The following is a 25541-nucleotide window of genomic DNA, read 5'->3' as shown; positions in this document are numbered from 1 at the left end:
TTGAAATCACCTATGTCCAGGTGTCAGCATCTTTCCAAGGCCCTCCAGGCAGAAACGATGTGCAGCCAGGGCAGAGATCGGTATGTTAATGCTGAGGAGGCTAGCTGCCTGTTTCGGAGTGTGCAAACATCTAACTTGACAAGGGAATGCCAAACCACTTTCCAAAACTATTGTACCAACTCACCTTGATCCACAACCTTGCCAACACTTGCCTTTTCGGAAGTCTTAAAAGTTACAGGTGGAGGGAGGAGGGATTGGTACCTTGCGATCTTAATTTGCATTTCCCTGAGGTTGGGTCTTTCCTGATCTTTCGAACACATTGCAAAGCTGGCCCTGTTTTCCTGGGGATGTGTCCCATTCACACATCAGAGCTGGGTGCCTGAAATTGTGCAGCATTGGTAAAACCCTGTATCCTTTCTACAAAGTCGACCCCACCCCCACCCTCACTAGCCCCTCTTCCCACTCCCCGGTCCCTGGGGGACCGGGATGGTGCAAAGGCTGTTTTGCATGGTGGTAAAAGAAGGCAGGCCCCTTGCCACCCTGGCTGCTGGGCAGTCACCATAGCAGCAAGGATCATGAATATCACCTTTCACTTACAGCTTCGCAGTTTATACAAGACTTTTCTACCCAATATCTCTATCTAATTCTTATAGCAACCCTCAGGGAGGGATCAACATCCCCATTTCACAGATGAGGAATTGAGGCCCTGAGATGTGAGGAGACATGTCCAGGGTAACCCAGCTAGGAAGTGCAAGGCCCACAGGAGGAGCCAAGGGCAGGGGGAAACCGACGCTGGGGCCAGCAGTGGTCCTGCTATTGGCGGTGTCCAGGCTGGGGCCAGCTGTTCCCGAGGGGCCTCAAACCACCAGCACCAGACTGGCCCTCTTAACTTTTAAGGACCTTTCCGAACCTCTGGTGCTTGAATTTAAAACTCCCCGCCAAGTGGCTGCCACCGGTGATAGCTGGGCTATTTTCAGGTGAGTGTGTCTTTCCCCTAGGTATTCTTCCGAGCTGGCATCCTGGCTAAGCTTGAGGACATGCGGGACGAGCGGCTGGCCAAGATCATGACAATGTTACAGTGTCGCCTCCGGGGTTTCCTTATGAGGATCGAGTTCAAGAAGATGCTGGAACGAAGGTAGCACGCTCACAAGCACCAATGGGGCAGGACCACGGAGGCCACGCTCACCCACAGGGGATGACCAGGGACCCCGCCACACACACAGGCCTCAGCTCCATTAGCGACACTGGGCAGTGAGATGATGCTAGCGTCTTTGCCGGCTCAAAGAACCCTGTTGGGGGTCTGTATTAGTTTTCTAGGGTTGCCGTAACAAAGCACCACAGCCTGGCTGCCTTAAAACAGTGGAAGTGTATTTTCTCACGGTTCTGGAGGTCGGCCATCTGAAATCAAGTTGTTGCAGGCCACACTCCCCCCGAAGCTCTAGAGGAGGATCCTTTCTTGCTTCTTCCAGTCCCAGTGGCCCCAGGCGTTTCTTGGCTCGTGGCCACATCCTTCCGATCTCTGCCTCTGTTTTTGCAAGGCCTCCCCTCTGTGTCTGCGTCTCCACACTGGCTTCCTTCTTTTTATATGGACACCGGGCATCTTGGGTTAGGGGCCCCCCTTTCTCTAGTATGACCTCTTAACCTAAGTAATGACATCTGCAAAGACCCTATTTCCAAAACAAGGTCACACTCACAGGTACTAGGGGTTAGGACTTCAGCATTTCTTTTGGAAAGGGACACAATTCAACCCCTAACAGGGACCACCTAACATAAATTCTTCTCCTACAGCCTACCGGTCACTGCCCCTTATTTATCCGTGTGATGATACTATGACAGGGATGTGGTAGGGCCAGCACCCCCTGGAAACTGAGGCCAGAAGGGTGAAGGGCCTGGCCCCGGTTCATGCGGAAAGAGTCAAGACTAGAACCCAGAAGCCCTCGCTCCAAGTCCTTGCCCCTGGAATCATGTTTCCCAGCGGTCTCTCTCAGAAAATAGCTCAGGCTCGCCTGGCCGGCCTCTGGTCGACTCTGGCTCTTTGTTGTAGTATTAGTCATAGCATTAGTAATAATAACAGTAATGAGCAAATAACAGCAATAATGAGCTCCTGATATCCACCAGGCCCTCTTCGACCCTGACTGAAGGCAGGGACTCCAGTTAGTGGCTGAGGGTAGGACAGCAGCCCAGCCCAACCCGGGGCCTCAGTAAATCACAGTCTGTTCAAGGTGCCAGGGACAAGGAGGTGGATTCCAGAGAGTGCAGATGGATAGGATGAAGAGAATAATGGGTGATTTCCTGCGAGGGAGCAGAGGGAAGGGAAGCGTAAGAAGAAATGAGTGGTCTGTCTTGGCCTTGTGCTGTCTGGGAGGAACCGTTCCATCAGGGAAGCCAAGCCCCAACACCTAAGCTTTAATCCATGAGACGCCGGCTTCCCTTTTGCAGAATCGGCCTGAAAGTCATCCAGCGGAACACACGCAAATTCCTGGAGCTGCGTTTCTGGGGCTGGTGGAAGCTCTACAATAAGGTAGGGTTCTGGGGCCAGGCCAGCCTGCTGCTGTGGGGGGACGGGGGGCCTTGGGCCTGGGTGGGAGGCCACAGGATTCTGCAGGCAAGGTCCAAAAATGAGTCCAAGGAGGAATCTAGCCTCCTTCCAGACAGGGGCGAATTCCTCCCTGAGGAACAATCACAGTGTGTCTTCCCACCTTATCTCATCCCTCAAAGTAACATCCTGTTAGGATGGAGAGCCTCCCCCCGACACACACTACAAAAAGTGGGCTTGGTTATCAGCACCTCTCCCTGGGCATGTTGAGGCATCTTCAACTTCTTTAGTGAAGTGCTCAGCTTTAGAGCTGGAGTGACCTCAGGAAATCATGGGGTCTGACCTCCCAGTTCTCAGGTTCTTCTGAGACAGCAGAGAAGGCAGTGAGTCAGCCAGGTGGTGGGGCTGCGGGACCCCCAAGCAACCAGCCTGTCCTTAACCAATGCAGGAGGCCATGAACCATCCTCCTGATGCAGGTGGAATTATAGTGGGTGATGGCGTCCCCGCCTCAAGCCCCCGTTCAGGGGGCACACTCCTCGTGCCGTGGCTGGACGCAGGGCTGCCACATTTAGGACCCGGGTGGATGGCGGATGGTGATGTCTCAGGGGCCGTGTGCAGGCGTGGGCCCTCTCTCTGGCCCTGCGGCCCCCACGACTTGTGCAGAAGCTTCTTTCCCCTCCCCGTGGGAAAGCGCTTTCTAACACAGTGCTGGCCACAGGTTCAAAGGAGGGAGAGTAAGGTCTGCATCTCCAAAGGCACCCACACAGGCCAGCCCCCTCAAGGGCCTGAGATGGCAGAGGAGTCCAGATGAGCATTTCTCAGAGTTCAGTCATCACCGCTCATTTCCCCACCTGTTCTATGACGGACCTTCTTTCCTTATGTCAACTCACTTTTTTATTTTGAAATTTTTATTTTAAAAGGAAACTTGTATCCTTATCTGCTTTAATCTCGTCCTAAGCAAGCGTTATCCACAAAATGGTGGGTTTGACGAGTTCTTTTCCGTTTTTAAAAATTATTTAAAAAAATGATTCATTCAGTTTCTTATTCTTAAAAGTAATTTTTAAAGTAACTATGTAATGATGAATATCAAAGGTTTCTATGCAATGCCAAATCTATCTCATCTGCCCTCTTGGTATTGGCGTTGCCCCCTGGGAAGCTCCAGACCAACAGCCTTTAAGATTCTTTCAGGCGGGACACCAGTGGTCACAGATGAGGAGACAAAGCCTGAAAACCTCCCGTTCTTTACTAGAAAGTAAAACCACTAATTAAACACGGTGGAGCAAGGTCCTGTTCCAATGAGTAAAAGAGTAAAATAAAATAAAAATCCTTTACTCTTAGTTTTTAATTAGGTTCTAATCTTATTTAAGCCAGATAGGATGAATCGATGGGGAAAAAAATACACATTGTGGGAGGCTTTCACGGAATAAAAAGGATTATGTAGTTGTGTGTTTACATGGACCTGCCACCGTGCCATCCCAGGTCCCTACAGCCCAGGCTGGCAATGAGGCGTCCCTGTCATCTTCCAAGAGAGGTGATGCCTTCTCCCAAATCCATCTCCACGGGGAGTTTGCCCTCTGGAGAAATGCAACCATTGGTCAGGAAATACCCTGAGAGCCTGTCCTGCCAGCTCCACTCGGAGCTGTAGGGACACAGAAGGCACGAGGGAGAATTTTGAAGGGCTCAAGGTCTAGCAGGGCAGAGGAGTACGAGTGGAGCGAGCTGATGGACCCAGGCACTGATGCAGGGTAAGAAGGGCCAAATGCGAAGAGAGGTCCGGATGGGTGCAGTGGGTGCTGCCGAGGAGCAGGTGCTCCCGGCTGGCAGAGGGACAAAGCAGGCCCAGCCCTACAGAGCCGAGAGCAAGGGGGGCAGTGGCCACGAGGCAGGACGTACCAGCTGAGCTGGAGCAGGGTGAGCGAGGCTTGGTTGTGGGAGGCCTGGAAGATCACATAGGGGAACAGATGAAAGAAGTAAGTGAGAGAGACAGAGAGAGACACTAAGAATCTACACATGACAGAGAGATAGAGACAGAGACACTGAGAATATACATAAGCAGAGATAGACACAGAGAGGGAGGAATCAGTAAGGGAGAAAGGCAAGGGAAACCAGAGCTTGAATTCAGCCAGGGCTCCCAAGCACACACAATTTACAGAACAGATGTAAGCACTGGGCGTGGCTAGATGCCAAGGAACACCTCACTCGGTGTCTCGTAGGGTCAAAGAGCACCCTGAGGATTGGTCCTAAGCAAGGATGGGCCTTCTCTGTGGAGGCTAGGGATGCTTTTGGGGATCTGTGGAGGGGTTCCACCTCACGGCTGTAAGAGCTGCTTTCCACCCCAGTGGGGGTGTGAGGTCCCATCTGAGGCAGAGCCCCCACAGCCCACCACTGAGCCCCCGGCAAAGCCCATGCCCCTGACACAGTATGGTGTTGCTCACCACTCAGGTCAAGCCACTCCTGAACGTGGCTCGGCAAGAGGAGGAGATGAAGGCCAAGGAGGAGGAGCTGAGGAACGCCATGTCCAAGACACAGGAGCTGATAAACAGGGTGAAGGAGCTGGAGGAGAAGATGGCCACGCTCAGCCAGGAGAAGAACGACCTCACCATCCAGCTACAGGCTGTATGTGGGGCCCTGGAGCGGAGTGGAGGGAGGGAGCAGGAGCTGGGGGCCCTGGCAACTACCAGGATCCCCAGGGTCACTGAGAGTCAGACCCAGGGAGGGAGGGAGGGCTGGAGAGCCTTCTGAGAAGCCGTGTACGAGTGCGATCACAGCGATAAAAAACCACCCACTGACAGAAGCACCTTCATGGGCTCTACCCCTTTATGCCTCACAATGATGATTTCCTGCATTGTGCAGACAAAAAACTGAATTTCAATAATGTTATGCCGTGAACCATAAGTCACACAGCTGGTCTGGCTCGACTCTGTGGCCAGTTGTCGTCCTACACCACTGACCCCATCTCGGGGAGACCCCAGTGGACACCCAGGTTGTCCCTCTTCTGCCCCTTCCTGTCCACTTGACCTTTAACAACCCCACCCTCCTCTGAATATCAGTTCCCTCATCCCTAAACTGTAGCTTATGGTAACATCTGCCTGGCTTGCCCCTCAGGGTTGTTATAAGGAGGAACTGCAGATGGGAAATGGCTTGTGAACACAAAAGTTCCCACTCAGCGCTGGGAGCCATTTGGGCAGATGGCCCAGGCCCCACTGACAGATGGAGGCACAGGCACATCTGGGCTCAGCAGATGGGATGGCAGAGCCTGCACTACCAGTGTGGTGCAGCCTGAGTGTCCTCCCCTTCTCCTGGACCACCTCTGCTAACAACACCTTAACTGGGATCTCATGGAAATGCAGATTTAAATGCAACAGGTGTGAGGCCTGAGACTTGGCATCCTAACCAGCTTACAGGTGATGCCGCTGGCAGTCTGGGGACGGCACTGCTAGACGATGTTTTGTCGCACACATCGCGTGGGGCTCGGAGCTCATGCCTGGACCCCTTTGGGACCCCTTTGACGGGAGCTCGCTCTTCCCCCAGGAGCAAGAGAACCTGATAGATGCTGAGGAGCGCCTGACCCAGATGATGAAGACCAAAATGGAGCTGGAGAGCCAGATTTCCGACATGCGGGAGCGGCTGGAGGAAGAGGAAGGCACGACGGCCTCCCTGAGTGCCACCAAGCGCAAGCTGGAGGGGGAGATGAGCGACCTCAAGCGGGACCTGGAGGGCCTTGAGACCACACTGGCCAAGACAGAGAAAGAGAAGCAGGTGAGGAGGCCCTGGAGCCTGACCACACTCCTCACCAGAACTGGGAAGCCTACAGGGGTCACACCTAGAGTCCCCACTGTAGGACTGCCCAAGACCCTTGCCATCAGCCACATGGGGCTATTAACTTAGCTCCATGCAATTTAAAATGTGGTTCTGCTGTTGAGCTAGCTGCATTCTGAGTGCTCAGTAGGCACACGTAGCTGGCGTTACCACGTCGGATGGGCAAGTCTGGTGGGGCCCGAGGGTCTAGTCTCTTAAGACACTGCTGACATCTGAGGACTGGGCTTGAATAGCAAAGGCCTGAACTGGTAGCTCTCACTGCTGCCCTCACCCTAAGATTCTGATGTGGTTGGCTGGAGTGTGCCCTGGGCCTTGGCATTTCTCAGGCTCCCAGGTGACTCTGGACCATAGCCAAGCTGCAGGGCCCCTCTCTCAGAGCAAGTGCCTCCCCAAGGGTGTTCCCAGACTTAAGGGCCTGTCTCTCTCTCCCACCCCCATTTCCAGGCCCTGGATCACAAGGTCCGCACCCTGACTGGGGACCTCTCGCTGCGGGAAGACTCCATCGCCAAGCTCCAGAAGGAGAAGAGGGCCTTGGAGGAGCTACACCAGGTAGGCATCACCAGTTTGCCCTTGGCAGAGCAGGTGGAGCTCGGAGACTGAGGACCCGGGTTCAAATCTTGGCCTTGCTGCCCCTCAGCTGGGGCCCGTAGGGAAGGCACAGAGTCTCCCAAAATCTCAGTTTCCTCATCAGTGAAGTGGGTGTTGTCATGTTTTGCTGCTGTCCTCCCAGGTTTGTTGTAAGTGGGGTGACCCTGTAATTTATCACCCAAACTAGGACAGTTTGAGAGTCCCGGGTGCGCGGGAAGGCATGGTTCCCAGACTCACCAGGATGAAGTGAGGTGCACAGACGTGCCCTATGAGTGACACAACAGTGAACCCTGATATAGCTCAGCAACAAAGGGCATGAGCTCTTGTCATGGGGAGACCCACTCAAGTGTTATGGGCTCAGGGTCCTGAACGCAGAGCCAGCTCCAACCAGCCACCGGTGCTGACCGTGGCACAGACCACTTCCTCGGTCTAGAGACACAGGTACAAAGAGCAAGCTGAGGCCCAGGGCCGGACAGTGGACCCCCATCGCCATGTTTGCTGACACCATGATTACACAACAAGTCCCCCAAGGACCTCTCTCTGTTGCCTCCAGAAATACCTCCCCCTAGGCTGTGACTCTCAACCACTTCAAACTCAGAGCCCCCTTTTACAATAAATACAGTCAATTCTCATTATTCGAGATAGTCATGGTCTATAAAGTCACCACAAACACCGAATTAGCAAACACTGAACCTCAGTTTTTTGGGTTTTTTTTTTAAAGATTATTTATTTATTTGAGACAGAGAGAACGAGAGAGAGCACATGAGAGGGGGGAGGGTCAGAGGGAGAAGCAGGTGCGGGACTCGATCCAGGGACTCCAGGATCATGACCTGAGCCGAAGGCAGTCGCTTAACCAACTGAGCCACCCAGGCGCCCCCTGAACCTCAGTTTTAAGGGGAAATACAGGGTTAGGTTCCCGCAAGCCTCTGGTCACATTTTCATCGGCCACTCAATACATCATATGTATTGATTACAATCGATACATTGCCTTGTTTTATGTATGTTTCTGTTGAAAGACACTATTTGGTCCATACTGTGGGTTCCTGAACATTGAGCTCACAGTCAACAGCCCTATATCTCATGCCTGAACAAAGCTTATCTGACACACAGATTTCCTCTGTGAGGCACATCACAGCCTTATTGTGCTTGGGAACACTAGACAGGATGGCAGAATGTGAGTGGGGCCATTTTATAAAGCAAAATCACCAAAACAAAAGCACCAAACTGTAGAAACCATGGCACTGAACAGACTCTGAAAAAAGACACTTGTTTGCAGTATGAGCGAAACAAGAAGGCAAGGCACCATCTTATCTGACCACAGCTGGAAATGTGCACCCCAGGAGGCTCAAATTTTTCAATGCTCTGCGCATGTCTGTAAATGACCGTGAAAGCACTGCAAGTATTGGTTTGGGATTACAAATAAATTTTAGCTAGTAGGTAAAAAGGCAAATAGATAATCTGCAAATAATGGGCACAGAGTGTATTTTGGAAGCCTCTACTGTTCTAAAATAAAAATTATTATAACTCATTCATAACTTCAAAAAATCAGTAGTGTACCCCTTCTTTTTTAAGGAGGAAGTGAATGGAATGTAATTTATAATAAATTCTGGTGCTGTCAGCGTGTCAAAGCTCAGACAGATCCCCTAGAAGATGTCGTGAGCAGTAGGCCGTCCACCCGAGCCTGCCTAGGTGGCTGCAGATGGGCACGGACGGTGTGTTAGGGACGCAGATAGCGAAGTGCAGCTGCTGTCTGTGATGCGAGTTTACAACATGGTGAAGAACTCTCAGGGAGATTTTGACAATAACAAATCTCTCAGTTTTCATGGTAGATCATTCTTTTAAAAATGTAGTCTATGCTAAATGAAAAAAAAAAATAGCTGCATTATATGGAAAGTGGTGCTGCGTGATTGGTTCAGAAGAGTCTGTTGTTTTGCTTATGTGAATGCCTGGGTGGGGCATCAGGTGTGTGGACTGCAGGATTCTTCAAGGTGCTGGATTGTCCAGAGCAAGGCAAGATGCCCAGCATCCCTGGAAACACCCACTAAGTTCCAGTGGGGCCCCCAATTGTGGTGACAACCAAAAGCCCCCCACAGATTTCCAACATACCCCATGGAGAACCAGAGCCCCACTGACCAGTGAGGGCCCACCTGAGCTAACAGGTGCTTGGGTCTGCCCCCACCTCACCTGGCACCAGGGGCAGGTGTTCAGTAGCTGTCCACTGAGCTCAGAAGTGATGGCGGAGAACCAGGTCTATTCAGCTGTCCCCACATGGCTCGTGGGACACACGTATATGTATATCTTTCCCTCCAGAAAACCCTCGACGACCTGCAAGCTGAGGAGGACAAGGTGAACCACCTGACCAAGACCAACAGCAAGCTCAGCACCCAGATCCATGAGGTAATGCCCTGTTGCTGGGGCCAATGCTATAGCTCAAGGGCCAGGCCCATGCTGGGGCACAGGGTCCTCAGATGCATTTGGGGAACTGGACTGACCCATGCCCTGGGACAGTGAGAGCCTCTCTTGAAGCTACAGTGAAGGAACCAGGCCCAGTCCGGTTCCTCATCACATTCCGGCCTCAGACTCACCCCCCACCCCCGCTTTCTCTTGTTTTTCTTCTTTCTGCAGCTGGAGGATAACTGGGAACAAGAAAAGAAAATCCGGGCAGAGGTGGAAAAGGCTCGTCGCAAAGCTGAGAGTGACCTGAAGATGACCATTGACAATCTCAATGAGATGGAACGGTCCAAACTAGACCTCGAGGAGGTGGTGAAAAAGTATGCCCATGCAGGTGTTCATTCTGCCCATGACAACGTTAGCAGTATCTAGCACTTCCTGGGTGGCGCCAGGTGCTGGGCACTGTGCTGGGGGCTTCACATGCATTAATGCACGTCCCCAGCACCTGCTGGCTGCAGGCACCGTGCCCAGCACAGAGGATACAGGGAGACGGCGAGTAGGTGCTGCTCGTGGACAGGGAGCTCCCAGCCTCACACAGGGCCTGTTGGGCGCTGGAAAGGAGACAAGTATTAAGCAAGGCATCCGCCCCAAAAGGCAAGGAGTCTTTGTAGAAACCCATAAGCTGAGCTTTCAAAGATCACAAGGAGTTGAGGGGGTATTTTCACAGTATTGCTCTGGAAATAACATGGGAGACAGGTGGAGTGGAGAAACACTGGAAGCAGGAAAGCAATGGGAAGGCTACTGCAACAGCCTGGGTGTAAACCTGAACTAAGTAAGAGGCTGAGGGATGGAGATGAGGAGGAGTCAGACAAGGAAAGCTCTCAGGGAGTGGAATTTGGACAATGCATCTTTGAGGTGCATTTTGCTAAGGCAGTTTCACAGCACCATGGACTGCTAGGAGGGTGTGCAGCTGGCTCTGCATCTCAGCACATTTCCTCTGTGGCATGCCAGGAGGTGCGCGTGACCTTGACCATCCTGCTCATCCACTTGGTCTCTGGCACCTTAGTTCTCACACATGGCTCCTTGGCACATGGAACCCACATGTCAGAAGGAGACACCCTTTGGTGGAAAGTTTTTAGAAGAAAATTTTCCCTAAAAAGGCAAAGCATCCAAGTGATTCTGGAGCCCCTAGAATGTAAACTGCGCCAGAGCAGTGATTTCTGTCTGGTTTGTTCACTGATGTGTCCCCAGAACCCCAAACAACGTCTGGCACATAGTAGATCTACTCAACAAACTTGTACCAAATTAAGATGCGCATGAGTGAATGAATAAGCAGATGGAAAGCATGTGCAGCAGATTCTGGGGTTCTGCAGGGTGAGACCTTCTGGGCAGCCACCCCAGAAAGCCAGATGCTGAGGGATGAGTGGGTTTCAGCAGGTTCAAGGCCTCCTCCAGCAGCCCAGGTTCTGTTCCCTTGCCAGCTGGCTGATCTCCCCTCAGAGCTTTTCCCTAAGGAGATCAAACCTTCTCTTGCAGGAGGGATATGGAAATCAATTCTGTCAACTCTAAATATGAGGATGAGCAGTCTCTGAATTCCACACTCCAGCGAAAACTAAAGGAACACCAGGTGTGTCCAGGACCGAGAGGACAGAGCTCCCCTTTTGAAATGCACTTCCAGGCACCTTTGCTCCCATCAGGTGCTTGGCTACCTGGGTTTCCTGAGGAGCAAGACTGCCCCAGAGTCCTTGAGACTGATCCATGTTCACCTCACACAGGCTTAGAGTCAAAGCCCCTACAATGATTACAAGGCCCTCCACAATCTGCCCCTATTCCCTCCCTGACCTTGTCACCCAGCCTTCCCCCACCACTCCCCAGCCTCCCTCCTGCCTCAGGGCTATTGCACACACTCTCTGTGCCCAGTTTCCTTCTGCTGTTGACGGTGTCCATCATATGCTCAGCAACTTGCCATCATTTCCATATTAAAAGGCCAAATGGTTAAGTTTGTAACTTCACCCAGAAGAGATCACCTCCCTTTGCTTGTTTGTCTGCTAGGCCCGAATTGAGGAGCTGGAGGAAGAACTGGAAGCTGAGCGGGCAATGAGAGCCAAGGTAAATGAAATACTTCTGCACTTTTTGAGTCTAAAGACCCAGCACCAGTCACAATCCAACTGTAAGCAGACAGACACTCCACTCAGGAAGGCAAGAGGACAGGTTTCCAATTGAACAGGCCTCGCTGATTTCTCGAGCTGTGCACAAGGCCCAGTGCTACATGTGCAATATTAATTATGATGTAAGATGCTAAGATACTATTTCTGATGTGAGTCCAAGGAGAAGAGGCTAGTTCTGCCTGGGGCAGGTAGAGGAGGCAACATTAGCCTGGGGACTCTGAGACTGAATTCAACAGACTGACGCCAGGAAGCATTTCTAGGCAAAGAGAAGAAATAGCACCTCTCTGCACAGTGACAAAGATGTGAAGAGAAAAGAAAAGAATGGAAGGAGGCTTTAGGGTGGGGATCCTGCAGAGGATGAGGCCAGAAAGCTGGTGGGAGACGAAATCCTCACACACCTAAACTCCAGATTCAGCCCAACCGGGCCGGGGGTAGGAAGGGCAAGTAAACCCACCCAGTGCAGAAGGACACAGGCATCCTTCACTGAGTGTGCGGGGTGGCAGGCAGTGGGCAGAACTCCCCAAGTGCAGGCCCCTAGCTTCACAGACACCATGTGGTCACTGTAGTCTTTACCAGAGAAGGGGGGGCTCCTGCACGGCTCCCGTCATGCTCATTGATCTTCCCCAGGTGGAGAAACAACGCAGTGACCTGTCCCGGGACCTCGAAGACCTCAGTGACAGGCTGGAAGAGGCTGGGGGAGCCACGTCTGCTCAGGTACCATCCTCAGGGGACCCAAGAACTCCAATTCCTGCCTGCCTGCAGGGAGAAAAAAAAATTACTGGATGATGAGCAGTGGGGAAAAGACCGGTTAGTTTCTTGCTGAATTTCTGGGGCTGACATGAGGAGAAAACAATAATAAAGAAGAGGCAAGTGAGGAGCTGGTATGGTCTTCTTAGCTCAGTGGTGTTGATAGAAGCAGCACCGGACTGAAGGCAGAGGGCAGGCGTTGTATGATTCGTGTCTATAGAAAATGTGAGCTGCAGTAAGACCAGCAGATCAAGAGAAGATTGCCACTAAAGAGAGTCTGTGACAGTTCCCAAGAAGAGGGGCATGCCATGCAGGGCTACACGGGGAGGCAGCAAGGTCAGGAGGAGGCCAGGGCAGGGGGAAATTGTAGGCAAGAGCCTTTACTGTGGTTTCTGAGGAAGGAACAAGGGAGGCAGAGTGAGCAGGCTTAGGATGGGCTAGTTTGGATAATTTCAGCAGGCTCTAGGGCACAGGGGCTGTCCCTAGTTGTCTGGTACCTGGCCATGGGGGTACTGAGGGCAGGTTAGAGTGGCTGAGAGTGTGAGAACCCCACAGAGGAGGGGTTGGAGGTGTGGGCTCCAGATTGGTTGCTTTGCATTGGAAATCCAGTTGTTTGCTATCTCTAGGAGTTAGCTAACCCTGGGAGGGGCCATCCTTCCAGGGTCAGCAAAGCCCCAGATGTCAAAGCATCAGAATACAGAAAATAAAGACATGGTTAATACATGGGGTGACCCCACACTCCCAGGGCTGGAGTCCAAGCTGAGCCTCTGGTGTGGAATTCAACTTCCTTCAGTTCAAATAAAGGCATCGTGGAGACTGGCAGGAGACACTTGAAACTCTCCTTCTAATTCCGTGTAGTCAGGTTTCTTATAAATGTGGACCCTGGGTCAGAGCTGACAGCAGGAATGTGGATGGTGTCCCTTAGCACTGGAAGGCTCCCTGGACTCCACGTCCCACCCCCCACCATTCTGGCCACAGTCTGCTCGCTGTGGAGGGGCCTACTGAGCTGGTGTCCAGCTGCGGTCAAGGTCCCGGGAGAGCAGGCATTACGAAGGGACGATGTCTAGCGATGCAGGGCAAGTTAAGGGAACAACAGGATTCAGGGCACCAGGGGGATGGGAAGAAGCGGGATCATGGGGCTGTGTGATATGGGGAGCCACGGAGCAGGGGCTGCCTGGTGGGCTCCTTCTGGAGGCTCAGGGGGAGTGTGTCCCAGGGCTCTCTCCTGGCTGCTGGTAGGTTGCTGGCAAACTTTGGTGTTCCTTGCTTATAGCTGCATCCCTCCAATCCCTGCCTCCGTGGTCACATGGCCTTCTTCTTGTGTGTCTCCCTGGATCCAAACATCTCGCCTCTTAGAAGGACAACCAGCCATTGGGTTAGGGCCCTCCCTAATCCAGTTATGGCATTTTAACTTGTTTATATCTGCAAAGACCCTGTATCCAAATAAGGTCACATTCGCAGGTATGGGGGTTACGAATTGAGCATATCTTTTTAGGAGGCACAATTCAAGGCACAACGCTATCTAAATGAATCTGGTGGGCAACCCTCCTAGAGGCTCAGGACGGATATTTCCATCAAGACATCCCATCAGTGGGGTGCAGAAATAGCGGGGGACTGCTGAGCAGGTGGGCAGTGTCAGACCTCAGGAGGCCAGTGCCGTTCAGTTCCGCTAAGCAATGGTTCTCCTCTCTCCCAGATTGAGCAGAACCGCAAGCGGGAGGCAGAGCTGCTAAAGCTGAGGAGGGAGCTGGAGGAGGCAGCCCTGCAGAGCGAGGCAGCGGCCTCCACACTGCGCAAGAAGCACACGGACTCCATGGCTGAGCTGACCGAGCACGTGGAGAACCTGCAGAGGGTCAAGTCCAAGCTGGAGAAGGACAAGCAGGTCATGAAGGCTGAGATCGACGACCTCAATGCCAGCATGGAGACTGTGCAGAAGTCTAAGGTGAGGGAAGACCCCTGCAGAGCCACAGGGAAGTGTCCCAGCGTCCGGCCACTTCGCAAATATTTCCCAAGCCCCCCGGCAAGCCTGAGGCATGTTCTGGATGTTGTGAAGGGAACCGAGATGAGCCCATCCCAGATCCCAAGCTCATAACCTAACTGTGCCTCAGTTTCCTCATCTGTAAAATGGAGACGTTAATAATCCCTACTCCATAGCACTGTTGTGAGGGCTACAACCGTCCCTGGCATATAAGAAAAGTTCGATAAATGTGAGCTATTAAGATGACCGTTACATTAGGAGAACTACATCCTCAAGGAGCTGGGAGACTAGTGGGATAAATGCATATATCACCACAATGAAAAAGGGATAAATGGCCATAGGGAAAATCAAGTAAGCCATTCAACATGCGTTTACCAAGCATCTGCCATGTGAAGAACCTTCTTGTGACATGAGAGAAAGGGGGGCCCCAAAGGTGAGCAGGGAGGATGCTTTGGGGTCCCTGTCACAGCCAACTACTATTTCACACTTTAGACACTCACGAGGCATCTTCACAGCCCCTAGTTTATCTGCAGAACCCTGCACTAAGGCTAGTATTTTTTCTTAAACGGACCTGTTGCATTTTCTTATTGGGTGAGGTCTGCAGGGGTCCGGAGTGGCCATAAAAGGGAGATGAGCCAGACAGTGAGGGTCTGTGTGCCAACCCAAAGGCTCCAGGTTTATGTTGGTAGAAATGGTGAGCTGGGGTGGGGGGAAGATGGTTCTGAGACAGGGACGTTCTAGAAGGACTAGGCAGGCAGTCTGGGAGGCTGCACTAGGGGAACCCAGGTGGGAAGCAGGGAGGGCCTGTTCTCCATTTCCCCATGGGGTTCATTCTTCCTGAGCAGATGAATGCTGAGGCCCACATCCGAAAGCTGGAAGACAGCTTAGCAGAAGCCAACGCCAAGGTGGCTGAGCTGGAGCGAAACCAGGCAGAAATCAATGCCATCAGGACCCGCCTGCAAGGTGAGCTGGCCCCTCCCTGCAGCTTCCTGAGGAACCGTGCATGGAACACAACCGAGATCCTCAAGGAAACTGAAGGAGTAGCTGGGTCCTCTTCCCAGAGCTTTCTTGGCCTTGGAAAATTCACATCCCCTGTGATGAGACAGGAGATTTGATTCCACCCACTGAGCATTCCAAGTATCATCTTTACAGTGTCTAACAGGGAACACTATTCAAAGCATTTCCCTCCCAGTTCTGTCAACCACCCTATGAGATCAGCAGGAGGGGCAGCAGACAAAACACAATTTTTAAACATTTTAAAACATGACCTTCATACTAACAAACAGTGAACATGTGTCACTAATGAAGGAGCCAGAAAATGGCAAACCTGCCTTCAAAGTGCATTTGAGGGGCAGAGATTTACACAGTCGGTTGGGGAAGGGATGCCTATATATAACTTTGCTAAGTTAGACGCAAAGCCAGTTAATGTCTTACAACACAATAATACTGAACCTCTGGATTTGGTTTTGTTGTTGTTGTTGTTGTTGTTGTTTTACCAGAAGAGATCCTTTGCATCTCTAGGGCAAAAATAATTTGCAACTTATCACTATTCACTTAACATCTAACTTTGCAGAGGCTGGGCTCTTACCTGCGGTAAACAGCAAGCAACCATGCTATTTCCTGAGGGAAGTAAATACTCCCTAGACAGGCCAGTTAGATAACGTTCCACTGTGACACCAGAGAAGCTGCTGGCATTCTTTGGCCTTATTTCCCACACCCTGAATACTTTCGAAAATCAACATCCCCATTTGATAAATAAGAAAAGGGAAGCTCAGTGAGATGAGGTAACTTGCCACAAAACTAATGACTTCCAGAGCAGAACCAGAAACCCTCGCTCATCCTCTCTGGCTCGTGCATGTCTTCCTGGCCTCTGGCCCCGAGAATCAGTTCACAGACGACTAGAGTGTAGGTTCGGGGACCGTGACAGTTAATTTTTCAAAGTAAACACTCTCTGCCTCACTATTTCCTTCAAACTTCTTTGCTGTATCTCATGCCAGGGGCTGGGACTTCATGATCGGAAGCCCTGTACCCCATGCAAGACACCTGGATGTTGGCAATGCTTGGACAATTGCTCCTCTCCTGGGCTTACTTAAATTTGGGTGGCTTGTAATGGTTCACCATGCTCCCCTTCCCAGCTCAGTTGGCCAAGTCACCATATTTATTGGGTACTTTGGGAACGCTGCACTGGGGGAGTTTAGGATCTGGCTGGGGAGCCAGTTTTCCATCCAGTATTTCTTCCATTCCCTTCTCACTCAGCTGAGAATGGGGAGCTGAGCCGGGAATACGAAGAATCCCAGAGCCGGCTCAATCAAATCCTGCGGATAAAGACATCACTGACATCGCAGGTGGACGATTACAAGAGGCAGCTGGATGAGGAATCCAAGGTTTGTTTGGGGCTGGGGTGGGGGTGAGGGAGCTGTCTTTCTGAAGAAAGTTACAGCTTATAAAGATGTAGAAGGAACATGAAAAATATGATTCAATAAAAAGTTAAAAAGTTAACTACAAGACTGTGGTATTATGCCATGTGTACAAAGAAATGAAAACACAAAATTCCATATCCTTGTGGCCAGTAACTGGAACAAAACAAGGAAAATAAACCCTAATGGTTTGGGTTGTAGAGTCAGGTGTCCTTTTCCCCCTTTACTTGCTGCAATGTTGATTCAACATTGTGTGTATCTAAGTCCCCGGGCCATAGGGACCAGTAGGGCCTCTGACAGGCTCGGCTGGTCCCCGCAGTCTCGCAGCACGGCCATGGTGAGTCTCGCCAACACCAAGCATGACCTAGACCTGGTGAAGGAGCAGCTGGAGGAGGAGCAGGGAGGAAAGTCAGAGCTGCAGCGCCTCGTGTCCAAGCTCAACACTGAGGTGACCACCTGGAGGACCAAGTATGAGACCGATGCCATCCAGAGGACCGAGGAGCTGGAGGAGACCAAGTGAGTGTCACCCTGCACTGGAGAGCAGGAAGGCTGGGGTGGGGGTGGCGCTGGGGGGGTGGGTGGGCAGGGGTCTGACCATGTCAGCCACTGTGGAGGCCAGGACCACAGCCAGGAGAAGGCAGTTCACCAGCTCTTCTTGAAGGGGGGGATGTGTGTCTGGACAGCGAAGCCCACTTTGTGCCCTTGGCAGAATACCCAGCCTTCGGGTTCCCTCTTCAAGGCTCTCTGCGTCCTCTGCCCTAAAGTGCTCAGGCTCCCAGCAGGGAGGTCAGGAGCAGGGTCTCCACCTCCAGGCAGGGTGTCTCTGCCCCTAAAGTGCTTGGGAAGCGTCCACAGGTCTGGTGGGTCTGGAGCAAGGCCTCTGGGTGATGCTGAGTGTATGTGGACCACACTCAGCAGCAAGGGCCCTCACACTGGCAGTTCTCCTGCTCTGTGCTAAACGCCCTCAAATCTTGTGAGCTTTCTTCTTCATTTGCAAACTAGGAAAGTGGATACTCTGCTTGACAGGCCTGAGGAAATAAGAGTGGAGACGTGAATGTGGCGCTGAGCCGCCTTCCAGGTATAGGAACAGGCTGGCTCGGTTGCCCACGGGAAGCCCTGTGTGTGAGCCATCCTGAGGCGGGCAGGGAGGGGACCCCAGCCTGCTTGCTGGTGCCTCCTGCCCACTGGCATTTGTGGCGACAAGACAGCAATACGCACAGTGGCCTCCAGCTGACATAAATCTCTTATCAAAAGCTCTTTATACATTGAGCCTAAATCTACATCCTGCCACTCCCCACCTCCTGCCCTCCAGCCCTTTTCTATTTTCTCTTGAGAATGTCCAGGAGCTGCCTACCTAATCCCACTCCAAAGCTCAGGCTGAATCTCAACCCCTCACCTCTCTCTGCCCGGACCTTCTTCCCCAGACACACGCAGGATCCTCGCCCTCCTCTTCCTCTTCCTCTGCTCATGTGTCCCCTTCCTTGCCTTATTTTCTCCATGGTGCTTATGTCTCTGTGTCTATCCCCCGACTAGAGCAGAAGTTTCATGAGGGCAGGGGTCTTGGTCTGTTTCTCTAATACCTAGAATGATACCTGACCCAGAGTAGAAACAATAAATAGTTGTTGGATGGATGGATGGACGGATGAACAGACAGACGGACAGTGACTGCTTTCCTCTAAACACTCTCTATTTTGTCTGCATCTTCTCCACTGTGGCACCACAAACCCAGCCCCCAGCCCACGGGCTCTTGTGTTTCCCTGACGGCCTCTCTTGCCCTCGCCCACAGGAGGAAACTGGCCGCCAGGCTCCAGGAAGCAGAAGAGACAGCTGAAGCCGCCCAAGCCCGGGCTGCCTCCCTCGAGAAAAATAAACAGCGACTCCAGGCAGAAGTCGAGGACCTCACCATCGATCTGGAGAAGGTCAGGGGGTTAAATGCTTGCTGGGTCCAAGGGACCCCAGGGAGCTGGTTGAAACTATCACATGTCTGGGCTTAGCAAGAAGAAAGAGTTGGCCCGACAAGATGGAGCACAGCGTCTGTATTCAAGCTTCCTGGACACAGGCTCCTGCCTGATCTTAATACTCAACAAGCCACTGTTCAAATAGGTCTGTGATGAGGACAAAACTTAGTCCCAGGAAGTCATGCAACTACTGTCTCTCTTCTCCTTTTCCTCATGCAAACCACATCCCACACACTTTGTGTGGCTAAATATTCTTGTTTGCATCCCTGGTGCAGATTGATCTGCAAGTCTCTAGGCCGAATTAAATAAGCTTTCCCCTGGCACACAGCAACCTGATCTTGGTCTAGAGAGGGCAACCACTTCATGCCAGTGGTGACGGGCATGTAGGCAGAGGGTCACAGCCACGTGAGAGGCTTCAGGAAAATAGTCCCAAAACCTGAAAACCGTTTGCTCCCCCCGCCCAAGTAAGAAATTAAGCAGAAATTTACAAAACCCAACATTGCACCACAGCAAATACATAATTGCCAGTTATGAAAAAAGTGAATGGTCTATGAAAAATAAGGTCTGAGAAAAGTCAGCTTTGATTCACAAGAAAAATAACACCAAACCCATCTCTGAGTTGGGCAACGACGTATAACACATATTAGTAAATTACAGAGAAATAGGCTATGGAGAGTTGGGTGAATGTTTAAATCCGGGAAGGCTGCCGTGGCCCAGAGCCCTCATTCTACACCTAAGAAAGTCTGAGCCTGGGACGATAAGACGGACTGCCCAAGCTCGCACATCTAGTAGTAGAAGCTTAAGGAGTGGGACGAGGCTCTTCCCAGACTCCCTGCCCCGTGCTTGTGCCATACCTGTGGAATTATTTCTCAGTCCCCAGAGTTACTGGGGAGGGGTGGGGAAGGCAGGGAGGAGAGCAGAGGAGGGGAAGGGGCTGGAGAGTCAGACCCGCGGAGACCAGCCCCGTCTCTCCCTAGGCGAACGCTGCAGCCGCCGCCTTGGACAAGAAGCAGCGGGTCTTTGACAAGATGCTGGCCGAGTGGCAGCAGAAGTGCGAAGAGCTGCAGATGGAGGTAGACAGTTCGCAGAAGGAGTGCCGCATGTACATGACAGAGAGCTTCAAGATCAAGACTGCCTATGAGGAGTCCCTGGAGCACCTGGAGTCGGTGAAGAAGGAGAACAAGACTCTGCAGGGTGAGTCGGAGGGCAGGGACAAAGACACAGGGCCTCCTTCCTCCTGAGTGCGTCATGGGTTTGAGCACCTAGCACATCGTAAGCAACCAATAAATACATACTACCAACACTGTGCAGAAGCACTCGGGCATTCAGCAGCAGGACTTCAAGCAGGTGAGTCACTTAACCTTTCCGTGCCTCAGTTTCCTCACCTATAAGTCAGGGAGATCCTGCCTTACAGGATACCCTGGTGGGAGGGTGTGGGTGGGGAACAGAGGTGGGTAGGGGAGGAGGCAGGGCTCTGGGCCACTGGTAGGGACCCTCAGCAGTGCCTCATCATCACCTCCCTCCTATTTTCTGTCCTCTCCTAGTCCAGACAACCTTGATCTGGGTGCTTGTAAGGTTGGTGTGACAATGAAACAAGATGTGTGAAATCTTCACTCAGTAGAGTGGCTGAAACAAATACGGGCTCGGTCGATTTTGTGTATTTGAGCCCTTAGATCTATCATATGTACATAATATACATACACGTGTAAGAGTTCCTAGTATGGGCTGGAATTTCATTCTCTTGGATACTATTTGAAGAATGCTGCCTATCTGTTGAAGATCATCGTGCCATTCAGAGATCTGACTGCATTGTTTGCTGGCAGGTGCACATTTCTAATCACAAAATCAGTTGTGTAAGAGATGTCAGTATTTTTATTTTCAAGAACTGTTTTGGGATCCCTGTTGTGCTGAGCAGCAAACGAAATCTCAGTCCATACAGGGTTTCCTCAGTTCAGGTTAGATGCCTGATGTAGGGTCACTGCAATGGAGGGTAGAAGCAGAGGGTCCCTGATCGTCCCCAAATCTGCCCAAGGTCCTAGCAGTCACTCCCTGGGGAGCTGTCAGCTTACAGGGGAGAATTGTGAGAGCCCGGCATTTGAGGTATGAAGGCCCTGCTTTTATAACCCCAAAAGTCTAAGTACTAAAGGACTTGAACATAAATACACGAATTAAGATTGGGGAGGAACAGCCAGAACACCCAGATCAAGGCTGTCTGGACTAGGAGAGGACAGAAAATAGGAGGGAGGTGATGATGAGGCACTGCTGAGGGTCCCTACCAGTGGCCCAGAGCCCTGCCTCCTCCCCTACCCACCTCTGTTCCCCACCCACACCCTCCCGCCAGCTCCTGGTGCAGATGATAAAACTCTCCGGTAACCCAGGGGTTAAGAGGTGAGGTGAGGAAAAGAAGTTGTAAAGTAGCCCCAGCCTGGTGGGAGCCATGGGGGAGAGTGCCGAACAGCCTGCCTGGGCTGAGAGGGTGTAAAGCAGCACCACAGCGTTCCTCATGGTCCCAGAGCAGTGCAGTGGGGAATGCTCTGGAAACAGCCGCCACGTTCAGGGACAGGTGACAGGAAGCCATGTCGGCTGCAGGTGTGTCTGTGACGCCAGCACAGATGGACACCAACAGCTGAGACTTAGATGATGCCCCTAATGCTCTCCATAGAGAGCATTCTGGAACTTAGAAACCCAGGCAGGGAGACCCTGGCTTAAATGAGATGTCTCTGAATTCAAGGAGGCTTGATGTAGAAATGGAGTTGGGTCACGGATTGATCAGGACACTTACATTTCCTGGACACCTCTGGTGGTGGACTGGGATTTGTGACCGCTCCAAAGTGCTGTAGGCCCCTGGGGGTTCCTTGGGGTGGGCAACAGAGAGGTCTCCCAAATGAGGAAGGAGATCAGAAAGGCTCTTTTCTTGTGAGGTGGGTTTTCAGACCTGGTGGCAGGGAGGCAGAGAGGAGAAGGGGCTCTCTGAGAAAAGAAGGCCCTGACTGAAGGCCTCACAGGCCCGGGCAGTCCTGGGCACTGGCCCCAAAGCTGCTCTGTGCTTGCTCACTCCTCTGGGCCGCAGCTTCTCATCCATAAAATGAGGAGCTTGAACCCACTGTTCTCCAATGTCCGAGCCCTGATGCGCCTTGAGTCTATGACTTGGGAGTATATTGCTTCTCTTTAGATACAGTGAAGCTGGCAGTGCCTGCTTCTGCCCTGACGTAGCAATGTAGCCACATGCCACACTGCTACCCTGGGAAGCTGAATGTGCCTTACTAATGAGAATATTCCTTCCTCAGAGGAGATAAAGGAACTGATTGATCAACTGGGTGAGGGAGGACGGAGTGTGCATGAGCTGCAGAAGTTGAAGAAAAAATTGGAGATTGAGAAGGAAGAACTCCAGGTGGCCTTGGAGGAAGCTGAGTCTTCCCTGGAGGTAACCACGTGGCCATCACCTTCGAGGCTGGACCCTTGGCCAGGGACCACGCACCTACTTGGCCAGAAAGACTGATGTTTATATTCCCGACAGGTTGAAGAGAGCAAGGTGATTCGAATTCAGCTGGAACTGGCTCAGGTGAAAGCTGACATCGACCGGAGAATCCATGAGAAAGAAGAGGAATTTGAAGCTACGAGGTATGGGGCTAAGGCAATGGGAGGCTGACTTGAGGTAGCATGATGGAGTAGAGTCCAGAAACCTGGGCCTCCGCCACCCACTAGTCATGTGACCTTAGGCAATTTAGGTGAATACTTTGAAATACAGTACTTAAGTGATCACAAAACCCCATGAGATAATAACCTGAAATAATTCAAATATGGACAAAGGACTTAACTAGACATTCCTCCAAAGAAGATATACAAATGGCCAATAAGCACATGGAAAGATGCTCACTATCACTTGTCATTACGGAAACACAAATCAAAACTACAATAAGATACCACCTCAGACCCAGTAGGATGGCTACTATCCAAAACAAAGAAGATGACAAGCATTGGCGAGGATGTAGAGAAACTGGAACCATTGTGTGTCACTGGCGGGAATGTAAAATGGAGTGAAAAACAGTATAGAGGCTCCTCATGAAATTTAAAATAGAATTAACATATGATCCAGCAATTCTACTTCTGGGTATCTACCCAAAAGAATTGAAAGCAGGGTCTTGAAGAGAGATTTATACACCTGTGTTCATAGAATTATTCAGAAGGGCTACAGCATGAAAGCAACCCAAATGTCCACTGACGAATGGATAAACAAAATGTGGTCTGTACATACAATGGAATTTTTTTAAAGATTTATTTGAGAGAGAGCGTGTGCACACGCACGAGCTAGGGGAGGGGCAGAAGGAGAGGGAGAGAAGCAAGACTCCTTGCTGAGTGTGGAGCCCAATGCAGGGCTCGATCTCACGACCCCAAGCTCATGACCTGATCCCAAATCAAGAGTTGGACGCCCAACCGGCTGAGCCACCCAGGCACCCCCATACAATGGAATTTTATTCAGCCTTAAAAAGGAAGGAAATTCTGACACCTGCTATAACATAGATGAACCTTAAGGACATTATACTAAGTGAAAGAAGTCAGTCACAAAAAGATACTGTATGATTCCACTTACAGGAAGTACTTAGAGCAGTCACGGTCATAGAAACAGAAAGTGGAATGGTATTTGCCAGGGCCTGGGGGAAAGAAGGATAGGGGGGAGTTAGTGTTTAATGGGGACATGATTTCAGGTTTATAAGATGAAACGAGTTCTGGGGATGGATGGTGGCAAGGGCAGCACAGCATTATATATTTAATACCACTGGACTGTGCACCTAAAAATGGTTAACATAGGAAATTTCATTTAACAAGCATTTTTCCACAATAAAAAAATTAGGAACCCCCCCCCCCCGTGAGATAGGTGCAATTGTCCCATCTAACAGATGTGAATGATAGCTTCCTTATCCCGGCTCTGGGGTATGGGGAGGATTAAATGAGATGGTAGATATCAAAGTACATTGTAACCTGCAAAACCACATAACTATGTCACCACTAACATTCATGAACCCTCAGAGAACATCCACCACATCACAGAAAAGAATTGATTTGCTGGGGTGCCAAGGAGTGCTGGATTTAGAGATTTTTTAATCCAGTGTCCTCTGTTGCTGTTTGAGGTTCTAAGAAACTTTTGGACCCAGCACTAGGTTTTGGTTTACAGAAATATGATTTGTTATGATTCTGGGAAGATCAACACAGTTGCAACTGTCCACATTGGCACCCTTCCTAAACTGCCTGTCTGAAATCTCCCTGCACTGCGGTTTCCTGAGTTTACAACATCCCCCACAATCACTCCTACAGGCTGTAGGAGAGCCACTGGGGAGAGAAGCCCCATGACTCTGCAGCCATCAGGCTAAATCTGACCCCCACCCTAAATATCTAGCTATGCCACTATGTGGTGCATGCATGTGTGTGTGAGAGAGAGAGAGTTTGCAACAGATTTGAGATATAATTTACATATAGTTTGCCCATGGCAAGGGAAAAATTGAATGGTTTTAAGTTGTGCAATCATCACTACAATTTTAGAACATTTCATCACCCTCCCCCAAGATAAACCCCATATCCCTTAGCAGTCATGCCCCCATATCTCCCCACCACCTCCACTCCCAGCCTGAGGCAACAACTAATCTAGCCAACGACTTTCTTTGGACTTGCCCATTCTGGATATTCCACATAAGTGGAATCATACAATATGTGGTTCTTTGTGACTGGCTTCTTTCAGCAGAATGTTCTCAAGCTTCGTCCATGTTGGAGCATGTGTCAGGAAGTATTTCATTCCTTTTCATTCCTGAATAATATTCCATTGTTTCGGCAGGTCACATTTTATTTTTTCATCAGCTGATGGCCATTCAAGTTGTTTTCACCTTTTGGCTACTATGGATAATGCCACTATGAACATTCATATACAAGTTTTTGTGTGGATCTAGGTTTACATTTCTCTTGGATATATACCTAGTTCTGGTCGTACATTAACTCTATGTTTAACTTTTTCCAGAACTGTCAGATCCTTTTCCGAAGCAGTTGCACCATTTTACATCCCCTGTGTTAAGGACTGCAGTATCTCCAGATCTTCTCTAACATTTATCATTATCTTTTTTATCATAGCCATCCTAGTGGATGAGGTAGTATCTCACCATGGTTTAGAATTGCATTTCCATTATAGCTAATGATGCTGAGCATCTTTTATGTGCTTATTGGCCACTTACATATCTTGTTTGGAGAAATGTCTATTCTAGTCCTCAGCCCATTTTAAAAACCAGGCTGTCTTTTTATTGTTGAGTTGTAGGAGTTCTTTATATATTCTGAATGCTAGACCCTTCCTTTATCAGATATTTAATTTGCAAATATTTTCTCCCATTCTGTGGGTTGCCTTTTAACTTTCTTAATTTTATTTAAAGATTTATTTATTCCAGAGAGAGAGACTGAGTGCACGAGCTGGGGAAGGGACAGAGGGAGAGGGAGAGAATCTCAGGCAGAGTCCCTCCTGAGCAGGGAGCCCAATGCAGGGCTCCATCCCAGGACCCTGAGATCATGACCTGAGTCAAAATCAAGACTCGGACGCCTAACTGACTGAGCCACCCAGGCACCCCCCCTTATCACTTTCTTAATGATATCCTCTGAAGCACAAATGTTTTTAATTTTGATGAAGTCCAATGTATCTGGTTTTTTTCCCCCCTTTGGTAGCTTGTATTTTAGGTGTCATATCTAAAAACCCATTGCCTAATCTAGTCACAAAAATTTCTGCCTATGTTTCCCAGATTAGTTAAGAGTTTTATAGTTTTAGCTCTTACATTTAGGTCTTTGATCCATTGTGAGTTAATTTTTGTAGAAGATGTGAAGTAGGGGTCCAACTTCATTCTTTTGCATGTGGATATCCAGCTGTCCCAGAATCACTTTCTGAAAAGACTGTTCTCTCCCTATTGAATG

The 25541-nt window shown here is 50.6% G+C and overlaps 1 protein-coding gene and 1 long non-coding RNA gene across 3 annotated transcripts in view; one reads left to right on the top strand and one right to left on the bottom strand.

Moving 5' to 3' along the window:
• Positions 1 to 25541, top strand: part of LOC123844856 (myosin-16) — a 60182-nt gene that overhangs the window by 23844 nt on the left and 10797 nt on the right. The window contains exons 19-36 of the mRNA XM_045875791.3: positions 999 to 1135; positions 2440 to 2521; positions 4979 to 5152; positions 6068 to 6295; positions 6800 to 6904; positions 9254 to 9340; positions 9569 to 9714; positions 10871 to 10961; positions 11387 to 11443; positions 12130 to 12216; positions 13946 to 14191; positions 15073 to 15190; positions 16484 to 16611; positions 16964 to 17160; positions 18431 to 18563; positions 19580 to 19796; positions 21890 to 22026; positions 22120 to 22223. Coding sequence (XP_045731747.1) covers positions 999 to 1135; positions 2440 to 2521; positions 4979 to 5152; positions 6068 to 6295; positions 6800 to 6904; positions 9254 to 9340; positions 9569 to 9714; positions 10871 to 10961; positions 11387 to 11443; positions 12130 to 12216; positions 13946 to 14191; positions 15073 to 15190; positions 16484 to 16611; positions 16964 to 17160; positions 18431 to 18563; positions 19580 to 19796; positions 21890 to 22026; positions 22120 to 22223 — 2474 coding nt within the window. The remainder of the gene's footprint in view (positions 1 to 998; positions 1136 to 2439; positions 2522 to 4978; positions 5153 to 6067; positions 6296 to 6799; positions 6905 to 9253; positions 9341 to 9568; positions 9715 to 10870; positions 10962 to 11386; positions 11444 to 12129; positions 12217 to 13945; positions 14192 to 15072; positions 15191 to 16483; positions 16612 to 16963; positions 17161 to 18430; positions 18564 to 19579; positions 19797 to 21889; positions 22027 to 22119; positions 22224 to 25541) is intronic.
• LOC123843043 (uncharacterized) overlaps positions 9708 to 25541 on the bottom strand; it is a 41529-nt gene continuing 25695 nt past the window's right edge. For both annotated transcript variants that reach the window (XR_010412023.1, XR_010412022.1), the window contains 2 exons: positions 12076 to 12258; positions 9708 to 9945 (listed from right to left, as the gene is read on the bottom strand). This is a non-coding gene — a long non-coding RNA (uncharacterized LOC123843043). The remainder of the gene's footprint in view (positions 9946 to 12075; positions 12259 to 25541) is intronic.

This window comes from Mirounga angustirostris, unplaced genomic scaffold, assembly GCF_029215605.1.
Source record: "Mirounga angustirostris isolate CCGP_5_RB_7025 unplaced genomic scaffold, mMirAng1.0.hap1 SCAF_5, whole genome shotgun sequence".
Lineage (NCBI taxonomy): Eukaryota > Metazoa > Chordata > Mammalia > Carnivora > Phocidae > Mirounga > Mirounga angustirostris.
Note: the sequence above shows the minus strand (reverse complement) of the source record. Positions and strands in the feature narration are given on the sequence as shown.